The sequence below is a fragment of the Geotrypetes seraphini genome, chromosome 2, assembly GCF_902459505.1.
Source record: "Geotrypetes seraphini chromosome 2, aGeoSer1.1, whole genome shotgun sequence".
Lineage (NCBI taxonomy): Eukaryota > Metazoa > Chordata > Amphibia > Gymnophiona > Dermophiidae > Geotrypetes > Geotrypetes seraphini.
This window is the reverse complement of record NC_047085.1, coordinates 460,176,135-460,187,874: the sequence shown is the minus strand read 5'-3', so window position 1 is coordinate 460,187,874 and position 11,740 is coordinate 460,176,135. Positions and strand designations below refer to the sequence as shown.

Genomic DNA, 11,740 nt, shown 5'->3' with positions numbered 1-11,740 from the left:
CTCCTAGCCAGTCCCCCACCCATGTAGTCAAGGTATCACCCAAACCTATAGAGTTCATCTTGCTCAACAACCTGCGGTGTGGTACGCTATCGAATGCTTTGCTGAAATCTAAGTACACGACATCCAGGGACTCCCCAATATCCAGCTTCCTCGTCACCCAGTCAAAGAAGCTGATCAGGTTGGATGGACAAGACCTCCCCTTTGTGAACCCATGTTGACGGGGAACTCGCAGATTCCCCTCGTTCAGGACCGTATCCAATTGGTGTTTGATTAGAGTTTCCATGAGTTTGCTCTCACCAAGCAGTCCTATGGGGCAAAGACCTAGACCAACTGCTTTCGCCCACTACATACGGGGAATTCAGGAAACGCCTAAAAACATACATGTTCCAGAAATACCTAAACAATTGACCCGCTCTCCCTCTCCCTCCCCCTCTCCCTATTCCACCTGAACTTACAGCACTGTTATAAATATAATCTGTTATCTTCATCTTATCGTAACTTTACATTGCTATTTATCCCCAACAGGTCCTGTCGGACATTACCTACTAAAATGTACATATTACATTTTCGCTCAGCAAATTGGATTTCTATACTATTGCCTCCTGAGGTCTCTGATCTCTGTATTTCCTCTGAATATCTACTTATTGTATTTCGCTGAATGTCCAGCACTCTTGATTGTAAACCGCCTAGATGTCGCAAGATTGTGGCGGTATAGAAGAATAAAGTTATTATTATTATTATTATATCATTGGCCCACTTCCGGAAAAACGCCAGACAAAAACTCCCACTATAAAAGGAAGGAGAAAAAGTTCTCTGACCAAAAAACCGGCACCAGCTTATAATTAAATAAAACAATTACACTTCTCCCTCAATATTCATGGGATTAGGGGCAAAGCTGGCCCACAAATATTTAAAAAACTGTGAATAATATTCGGGCCGGTTCTGACCCATTCCCCGCCTTCCCCCGGAATCCTGGACCTTACCTTAAGCCCTCTAAGACTCCCCGGAACTGTACCTGGTAGTCTAGTGGGCTTTTGGGGCTGGAGCGATCTTCCTATGCTCCTGCCCCGTGCAGATCACTCATAGGAAATGGCTGCCGTGAGCTCCCGTCATAGTCTCAAGACTCGAGAGCAGCCATTTCCTATGAATGATCTGCACGGAGCAGGAGCGTAGGAAGATCGCTCCAGCTCCGAAAGCCCGCAAGACTACCAGGTAAGGTTTCGGGGAGTTTCAGAGGGAAAAATAGTGAATAACCGAATCCGCAGATACTGAAACCGCGCATTCAGAGGAAGAAGTGTGCTCAATAAGTCACCAGGCACAAAAATTCAAAAAGGGTCATAAGTCATAATGCAGTTACTTAGCTGCAGAGCAGTCTAGTAGCTTTTAAAGTTCCACAGCTTCAATATAGCAATTAAGTAATTGCTTTAATTAATTATAAGCTGGTGCCGTTTTGGCGCCATAAAACTCATTAGAGCTGGGTGTAGTGCAGTGGTCTCAAACTCACGGCCCGGGGACCACATGCGGTCCTCAGTATGTTTATCATAATCACAAAAGTAAAATAAAACAGTTTCTTGATCATCTGTCCCTTTAGCTATAACTGACAATATTATTATTAAGACTATAAAGAGTTTTACCTCATGCAAAATTGTCATTTCTTTAATAAGACATTAACTCTTTTTTCTGAGGCCCTCCAAGTACCTACAAATGCAAAATGAGGCCCCACAAAGGGTTTGAGTTTGAGACCACTGAATTAGATTGTTCCAAGCTAACAGATTCACTTGTGATTAGCACTTGAGTCCAAGCGCTAATGGCCACATGCTCATTTGGAAATTAGTACATGGTCAATAATTTAAAAAAAAAAAAAAAAAAAAGGAAAATGTGGTCATTTTACAGCTGCACTAAAAGTGGCCTCAGTGAGCGGGAAACCCTCTCTTCTGCTACACTTCATACCAAAGACCATTCACCGTTTTAGGACTTCTCTTCCGGACTAGCTCCATCCTGTTTATATCTTTCTGAAGGTGCAATCTCCAGAATTGTACAGTATTCTAAATGGAATCTCTCTAGAGACTTACACAAAGGCCCAATCGCCTCCTTTTTGCTGTTGGCCATTCTGTTCCCTATGTTCCCAAGAACCCTTTTGGTTTTTTGCCTTGCCTTTTCTGTTTGGCCACTTTGAGATCATCAGGCATAATTCCCCTTCCCAACTCCCGCTCTTCTTTCATGCACAGAAGAGCTTCATCTTCTATACTGTACTGCATCTTAGGTGTTTGCAGTCCAAATGCAAGCCCTTGCCTTCTTTAGCATTAAATTTTAGCCGCCAAATTCTAGACCATTCTTCAAGCTTCACTACATTTCTCATCATATTGTCCACATCGTCACCCACAAAGAGGCATTGTTACCTAACAAACATTCTTGCTCAGTGACCTGCTTTCAATTCCAAACTAGAGGTCTGCACGGGACAGGGATCGCGGGAATCCCGCGGGTCCAGCAGGGGTGACGCGGGAATCCCCCCTAACCCACGGGACTCCAACGGGGACCCCCTTCTGGCCCACAGGACTCCCACGTGGATGGAAGGCTTTGGAAGCAGGGTTCGTCCATATAATATAATGGACACGTCAGCCTTAGTAAAAGAGGGGGTTTATAAGTTAATTACCTGAACAGAAAACAAAAAAAGGGTTCCACCAAAGAGATTCCACAAGGAAAACAGCAGCGAAAACACAAAAGAAACCGTGGAATTGATGATCTTGTCAGAAGTAATTGCTGCTTTTTATGGGGACGGGCGGAGATGGAAGTAATTCCTTGCGGGGATGGGTGGGGACAGAGAGGATTCTGATGGGGACGGGTGGGGACGGAGAGGATCCTGGCAGGGACGGGTGGGGATGGGTGGGATTTCTGTCCCCGCGCAACTCTCTATTCCAAACTCCAACCCGCCTGCTAAGCACCAATATTTGTCCTGCCATTCCCTCTGTAATTTCCCCCACCTGAGCAATATGTATAGATGCACCTTCTTGTCCAGTTTGTCTGTCTTGACCAGATTGAAAGCACTTCTAAGCAGTGACTGTCCGTTCTGTGTTTTGATATACAGTGCTGCGTATGTCTATTAGCGCTATAGAAATGGCTAGTAGTAGAAGAAGTGTACCCTAGGTGAGGTCAACTGAGCCACTTCGGAGCCTTGACATGGAGGAAGACCACAGAGCCTACATCATTACTCTTTGTTGCTCTTATTCCAGGAATTACAATCTTGGTATGCAAATTGGACATTCCAGTCATTTCACAGGTCAGAATGTCCAGAACAAAGGGTGATGTTTACGTTAACCTTGGGACCACATGCTACAGCCAGAAACAGTATATAAGAAGCACTCCTGCCAGTGGTATAGCGAGGGAAGTTGGCACCCGGGTCAATGAGGCCTGGCATCCCCACTCTTCCCTGCCACTTGAGCGCCCCCTCACGTACCTCTTGCAATGTTCACCAGCTCAAGCAGCATCTTCCACCTGCTGCTTGTGCAGGCCCCCTCACCCCCTCCCCCCTTTCATGCTACCGATCCAGGGCAAGCAGAGGCTTCCCCCATGTCTTAATAACAGACTATGGACTTTTCCTCCAGGAATTTGTTCAAATCTTTCTTAAAACCAGCTACGCTATCTGCTTTTACCACAACCTCTGGCAACGCGTTCCAGAGCCTAACTATTCTCTGAGTGAAAAAATATTTCATCCTATTGGTTTTAAAAGTATTTCCCTGCAGTTTCATCGAGTGCCCCCTAGTCTTTGTAATTTTTGATGGAATGAAAAATCAATCTACTTGTACTCGTTCAAATCTTGAATGGAGTAGAATGGGTACAAGTGGATCGATTTATCACTCCGTCATAAATTACAAAGACCAGGGGGTACTCGATGAAACTGCAGGGAAATACTTTTAAAACCAATAGGAGGAAATATTTTTTCACTCAGAGAATAGTTAAGCTCTGGAGCGCATAGAATGTTGCTACCCTTTGGGTTTTGGCCAGGTACTAGTGGCCTGGATTGGCCACCGTGAGAATGGGCTACTGGGCTTGATGGACCATTAGTCTGACCCAGTAAGGCTATTATTATGTTCTTATTGTCTCTGCCAGCCAACAAATGGTGTTGATCCAGTAAGGTATTCTTATGTTCATATGTACTATGCCACTGCTATCAAAATTCCTAGCTCATAAAACTCCACCCACCTACTCTACTCCTCCTGAACTGCTGGGACTCTTCTGCACTAATAGACCCTTCAGAGCTCTGGCTTGTCTCCTGATGCATCTCTCCAGGAGAAGATATAATCAGGTTGTATAAAACCAGCTTTGTACTGCTATTGGATAATAAGCAGGTGGCCCCTGTATTCTGGGCCTAAAGCAGGGCTGCCCAAGTCCGGTCCTCGAGATCTACTGGCAGGCCAGGTTTTCTGGATATCCGCAATGAATATGCATAAGGGAGATTTGCATACCAAGAAGGCAGTGCAGGCAAATCTCTCTCATGCATATTCATTGCAGATATCCAGAAAACCTGGCCTGCCAGTAGATCTCGAGGACCGGACTTGGGCAGCCCTGGCCTAAAGCATATGCTCTCTTTAAACCCTTTTTAATTAACGGTAAGATATTTTTCTATGACTGACCTAGCATTTGTGCATAACTTTCCCATACTCGTTGCCTCCTTTATTTCCAGTAATTTACTTGCTGATAAAATAAATCTAGCTGTAGTTTTATAAAACATGGGCCTTTTGTTTGTTACTCATCAGTATAAACAGGGCTGTGGTCTTGGGTCCTTAAGGGAATGTAAGTTTGATTTTCATAAATCCCAGAGTGCTAAAACGGAGTTCATGTTTCCAACTGCACTGTCCTCTAGGAGGTGGTGTGAATCTGTTCTAGCCCCACAATCCCATAAACATCGAATGTGCATCTGAGCCTCATGGCAGCCAGCATGTGAACTGGAAGTGGAACCTCTAATGAACAGTACTGCCCTTTTATCCCCAGTGGCAGCTGTCTTAGCTTAAAGAAACTGTTTTGCACTGCTGCCCATAGTGATAGACAGTTGCTATCTACTGCCCCCAATAGTAGGAACCTGAAGTTAAAGTCAAAGCAGTCTATCAGAGTGAAGCAAGGGGTGATCAACAATTCAAGCTGTCCTGTCCATCTAGTAAAGGTATTAAAAGAATCAAGACTCATGGTCAATCTCTGTCTTTTAAGTTTACTCGACTTTGTACGACCTTCCACTTCGCTTAAGAAGTTCTGGTTCCCTTCCCTTTTTTTCGTAAGTCTCTGAAAACCATTCTGTTTACTAGTGCTACCCGATTCAGGAAAAAAAATTTTGATTCGATTCGATTCAGCCTATTGAATCGATTTTTCGATTCGATTTTCCTGCCCAATTGGGTGTTGTTTTAAAACATCCTGGTGGGTTTATTTTATAGCCTCTTCACCCCCTTTTCCCTCTCCTAACCACACTGATGCTGTGGTGTAAACAAAATAAACAAACAAAAAAGACTTTTCTTCTCTCTGTTAAATCCTAACTCACGTTCGCGGTCTAACACCAGCTCTGGCAGGATACACGTTTCAAATCTGACATATTGTAATCACAAAACAGAAAATAAAATTAGTTTTTCTACCTTTTGTTGTTTGATCATTATTCAAATCATGTTAGTCCCAGGCTCTGGTTGTCTTCTGATAACTTGCTTGCCAGGATCTCCTTCTTTCTTCTTTCTCCGTGCTAACCAGCAATCTTCCATCTCTGTCCTCCCCTTCCCTCTTCTAGAGGTCTGGCATCTTTCCTTTTTTTCGTCTTCATCCACAGATCCACCTTCTCCCAACTATCCTTTCATCCAGCATCGCTCTCTCCTTCCCCACCACCCCAGGGTCCACCATCTCTCCCTTTCTGTTCCTTTCATCCCTAAATCCCATTGTCCACCATCTCTCTCTCTCTCCTCTGTTTTAGACCCATTATTTCTTCCCCCCCAAAGTCCGGCATATGCACATCTCTTTGAACCTCCTTCTCTCCCTCCCTTCGTGTACTTTTACACCAGTGCCCCCTCCCCTGAACATCTGCACCCCCTTGAAGGCCTACACTCCACCCCTGAAGACCAGCCTGTCCCCCCTGAAGGCCTGCACCTCTCCCCCGGAAGGCATGTACCACCCCCCTGAAGGCCTACACCCCACCCTTGAAGACCACCTGTCCCCCCTGAAGGCCTGCACCCCCCCTGGAAGGCATGTACCACCCCTCCTGAAGTCCTACACCCCACACCTGAAGGCCTGCATGTCCCCCCCTGAAGGCCTACACCCCATCCCTGAAGATCAGCCTGCACCCCCCCTGGAAGGCTGCATCCCCACAAAGGCATGTACACCCCACCCCCGGAAGGCCTGCACCCCCCTTGAAGGCCTGCCTGTCCCTTCTGAAGGCCTGCACCCCCCCTGGAAGGCCTGCATCCCCCCCCACGAAGGACTACACCCCCCTCCCCCGGAAGGCCTGCACCCCCCATGAAGGACTTCACACCCACTCCCCCCAGAAGGCCTGCACCCCCCCCAATGAAGGACTACAACCCCCTCCCCCCGGAAGACCTGTGTGTTTATTTTATCGAAATTCAGCAGCCTGCCCTGCAGAAGATCGATGGCTCTCGCGATCTTTGTAAGCTGCCATAGGTTGTCCGAGTTGTCTTCCCTCTGCCGCGGTCCCGCCCCTTCTCTGACGTCAGAGAAGGGGCGGACCGCGGCAGAGGGAAGACAACTCGGACAACCTATGGCAGCTTACAAAGATCGCTAGAGCCAGCGATCTTCTTCTGCAGGGCAGGCTGCTGAATTTCAGAAAATTGCTGCGGGAAGCTGGACACTAGCGGGTAAGCCACTTTCCGATTGACCCTCCCCACTCGCCCTTAGGGGCGAGGGGGGAGGGTCATCCAATGAATCGGGAGGCCAATTTTTTTGGTGGGGGGGAGGGTGTAAATCGATTCGAATCAATTCACCCGAAGTGAATCGGTGAATCGATTCGAATCGTGAATCAGGCAGCACTGCTGTTTGTTAAACATTTTGGAAACAAATCTTTCTTGATAATTCTCTATATGCCCTTATTGGCCTAACTTAATTATTATAAACCGAGTTGAGCTTTCCTGGATTGAAGTCTTGGTATACAAAACTAAGCATTAGGTTAGATTAGCATGAGTTAAAAGCTTTGGAGATATTGTCTATATGTGGATTGCTACTTTTGCATTTGCTATTGGACTTATTGCATCTGCCATGCTGATTTGTGACTTGCCAAGTCTTGAATTTAAACTTTTGTTCAGAATAGCAGCTATGGAGGTTGTAGAGTTATTGTGTGTAGAGAATAACACAGGGCCAAATTTTCCCCCGTCCACGCAGGAATGCAATTTCCCTGTCCTGTCCCCGTGAGTTTTATCGCTGTCCCTGCCCCATTCCTGTAATCTCTGCCTTAAGCGCAATAGCCTCGAACACTTATGATTATAAAGTGTTTGAGGCTTGTGGAGATGAGGAATGGGTCAGGGTCAGGAAAAGAACTCGCCAGATTGGGACAGGAAAATGAGTTCCCATGGGGACGGGGAAAAATTTGTCCCCGTGTCATTCTCTAATTGTGTGATTGGAGTGGCTAAAAGTCTCAGAGAAGTTCTTATTCTGCCTCCTAGTATAAGCTGGTCCTGGCCCTGGTCTTTAAACCAATGAATCCCAGGGTTACATAGACATACGTAGAATAAGCTATTCAAAAATTCAAACCAGTGGTGCACTGGTGTAGCTAGACAGCTAGTTTTGTGTGAGCCTGAGCCCAAAGTGGGCTTCTCTCTCTCTTTCCCTCCCTCCCCCATAACCCATGCAGCCTTTCTCTCTCCATTCCCACCCACCGCCCATGCAGCCTCTCTTTTTCCATCTTTCCCACCCCTTCCAAGCACTTCTAGCACTGGGACTGCAGTGGGTGGGAGTCACCTTTTCCCTTCTCCAGGTAAGTGCCAGGCTATTATCCCCACATGTTTGCTGTGCTGCTTTGGGAGAGACTGGGCAGACCTGAGCCAAGATTGGGCAGGCAGGGCCCACCCTTAGCTATGCTCTGCTTTATAAAGATCTATTTATTTATTAGAAAAAGGTCAATTTGGACTTTAGGAGCATATGAGTGTTCTCTGTATAAAAAACCTGTGGCTTGGTCCTATATTGTACTAAACTATTCATATATCATGAGCTTGATTGTGATTCAAGGGAAGCTTTGGCTATTCCAAATTGATTTTCTCAGGTCACTAATCTGTTGACTCAATGGGAAAAAGCATAAGCTGTGAACAGTACAGATTTCCTCAAAAGAGAGGAACGTTTACCATAAACCCCATCAGTTCAACTGATCTGAACCTGGGAGGTTTTTTTTTTTGGAACAAAGTTGTTAAGGAAGATGTAAAATTGATTGGAAATCTTCAGGCTGAAATCACCTGGTAACTACAGTATGTTGGTTTTTTTTTATGTTACTTTGGGTTTACCAATTTATTATTCAGCATCATTTATTTCAAATAATTTCAGGAGTTAACGCAGAGCTGATGCGAAATATTCTCTGTATGGCTACAATCCTAGGCTTGGCTGAATAAGTCTGTATATAAGACAGAAGCCCTTGGTACTGAGATGAAGAAGACCCATTGGTTTAGAAATCATCTTACACGGTACCTGGTTTCACCACCTAGATCATGAGGCAATAACATCTGGTCCATTCATAGCTGTTGGTAAGTCTGGCTTAATAAAAATTGCAATAATTTAGCCAAGGATGCTTAAAGAGTAAATGACTGACACTAGTATTCTTGTTAAATGTTGCTATAATTGGAGTCATTTCCTTGTCTTCAAACTGTTCCCCTGGATTAATGACAATTAATGGACTAATCTTTATATTGATCATACTGTAGCTGGACCACACATATGCTACATGAGATCAAAATGGGTACTTAAAACCAGTTTCCTAAAGTTACAATCTGTGTTTTTAATTTCATAAAACACATTGATCATTTTATTTCTTTGCATTGCCAAATTACAAAACTACTCTAGTAAAAGTTTTATTGTTTTTAACTGCTCAACGGACACTCTATACCATGTGTCAGCTGCAGCGTGCTGCCTGCCTGTGTCCTCCTGCAGTCGTTTGACTCTGCTCATATGGCGTAGATGCGCCATGATTTATACAGTTAGAAGAAACTGATCTTGCTCTGGGGGTTTCTTCATCCAGCTGCCCAAGCCTGCTTTCTGCAATGCTGAAAACAGCTGCTGTTTCGCAGACTGGTACATTGGTGCCATCAGCTTTGCCTCACAGTACAATGATGGTATATCCCCGTGACTTGGGATCCAAGTGCCCAGCTGCAAAAGAAAGAGAAAACATATAATAAAGCCATGAATGATCCTATACAAGCTGTCATATGTTCTCCATTTCACAAATTGTAGCCTCTAAGTCCTTGTTTAGTTTTAAACCACAAACATATGTATTAAACCATTCACCATCGCTGTAGAGGATATAATTTCATTCAGTGTTTCTGATTTATATAATACCACACGTCTTAATGTGCAGTAATCGTTTCCAAAATCTGTTAAGATGTGTTTTGCTAATCAAAAGTATGACTAATTGCTCCAGACAAGCAAACAGAACCCCCCCCACCCCCCAAGAAATCACCATGAGTCACTTGATATTTTGATGGGGGTAAACAGCTGTGCTCAGTTACAAGCTCTGGCAGGAAATTCTCTCTTCTCATTCTACGCTGAAAAAGCATGTGTTTTAGACGTAGAAAGAAGCAGTAGAGGACCACAGATGACCTTAAAAGAGCAAGGACTGGAGGAGTTTCCTGTTGCTCTCCTCTGTTAAGGGAGAGATGTGAAACACGCACAGGGCGACGATTAGGTTGGAGGAACACCTGCCAACTTTGCGCGTCCAGTTCTAGGGAACAGAGAGCTGTCTGCAAAGGCAACTTGCAAAGCAAAATCTAATGTAACTGCCAAACCAAACTGTGTCCGATTCTATAAATGACACCTAGCTGCGGCTAACTTGAAGGCGCCGATCTGCACGGTTGCCAATCAACCGCATGACATCCTTTATAGAATCACGCCTAGGTGGGCCTAGGCGTCACTAGGCATCCTTATGGTAGGTGCTGGTATATTAGGCCAGGGTTGTGAATTTGTGCCATCTTCCATACAGTCCGAGGGTTCACATGAGTAGGTGGGTCTAAGCTGGCAGAAGAGGAAGGAGTGGCCCAATGTGCAGTGGTTGGCTTCTTGCTCCTCTTGCTCCACCGTCTCTGCATTTATGGGAAAGAGACAGTGAGAAGAGACTCAGTGCTGACTGCGTGTGTGCCATGGGGAGGAGGGTGCTATGGGAATGGTGGAGCACAGAAAAGTGAATGCGCATGGGGATCGGGGGAGACAGGTTGAGGTAAAAGTACACCATAGGGATTTGGGGGACAGGTTGAGTAAGGTGGTGGCATCAGTAAAAATGCTATAGAGAGATTTTAGAGAGATTTTGGACTTGTTTGTAGATAATTTACCACCTTTTTGCACCAGCTATCTGTTTGTCCTTATTGGCTCCTGAGGCCATATGAACTACAGGTGGGCAAGAAAATTAGAAAGGGGGAAAGAAATTTCTTTTTTGAAGTCATCAGTGGAGCCTACAGTATAAGGGATAAAACAACTCTTAGTGACATAGTAAACGTCAGCAGATAAAGACCTGCATGGTCCATCCTGGTCTGCCCAATAAAGTGGCTAGAGTTGAATGTGGCACTCTGAACAGGCTTCACATCTTCATGATTAAACACTGGTATACTTAGAGGGGCATTTTCGATAGGATGTCTAAGTCTGAGTTTGGACGTTTTAGGAAGGACGTCCAGAAATCCAGTAGAGAAAATGTCCATTCTCAAAACAGCAAGCCGTCAATTTTTATTTATTTTTTAGAATGACCTATATAGACATTTTGGTATTTAGTACATCTATCTTTTTTTGCCCATTGTTTTATTATGTATTTGCTGTCATGACACATATAAATGTGGAGGTAGTGTGAGATATAAATATTTTTAAATAAAGAAGATGTAACAGATTAAGGGGTTTTCCTCTTCCATGCAAATACATATTATAACCCCGGGCAGCAGGAGATGTTAATCAAATGTGGAACTACAGGTCCTAGCATGCACTGGGCTATGGAACTCAGTGTTGAGTCACAGAGGTGAAACTTACAAGAGAAAGGTATTCTACCCAACCTGGGCTCATTCTAGAGAGGTCCCTGAGGGAAAAAGAGAAACTTTCAAGTTTCCCTAAAGATAGGCGGAGGCAGGCATTGGGAAAACAGACTGGTGCCTGCTTGATTATTTTTCCAACTCATGATAATGTTATAAGGTTTAAAAATATTTTTGTCTTCTTTTAGAATGACTTATTGGTGGAATTTAGATATTTTAATGAATATCTTTTGTTTTGGAGAGTTTTAAAAATTTGGTTATTTGAAAGATATTTGTTTCGGTAAAGGTCAGGTTATATTGAAATGTTTTTATGGGTCTCTATATTATGAAAAGGTCAAATGTATATTTTCTCAGGTATTCCTGTCTTCTCATGTGATCCGCGTAGAATTTACAAGGTATTTGCAGAATAAAAGCATTGTATTAGATTGGATTAGAACCTACCTAGGCTAACTTCCTTTAGCAAATTCCATAATTTAATTGAGTAAAAAAAATTAGTTTTTTTTTTGTTTAATAAGTTTTATTGATTTAATGAAAAATACAATAGCAAGTTACATTAA

General features: G+C 44.1%; 1 protein-coding gene across 3 annotated transcripts in view; it reads right to left on the bottom strand.

Moving 5' to 3' along the window:
• Positions 1-8,374: 8,374 nt before the first annotated feature.
• LOC117354294 (double-stranded RNA-specific editase B2-like) overlaps positions 8,375-11,740 on the bottom strand; it is a 134,190-nt gene continuing 130,824 nt past the window's right edge. For all 3 annotated transcript variants that reach the window (XM_033931538.1, XM_033931539.1, XM_033931537.1), the window contains exon 7: positions 8,375-9,327. In XM_033931538.1, coding sequence (XP_033787429.1) covers positions 9,151-9,327 — 177 coding nt within the window. In that variant the 3' untranslated portion in view covers positions 8,375-9,150. The remainder of the gene's footprint in view (positions 9,328-11,740) is intronic.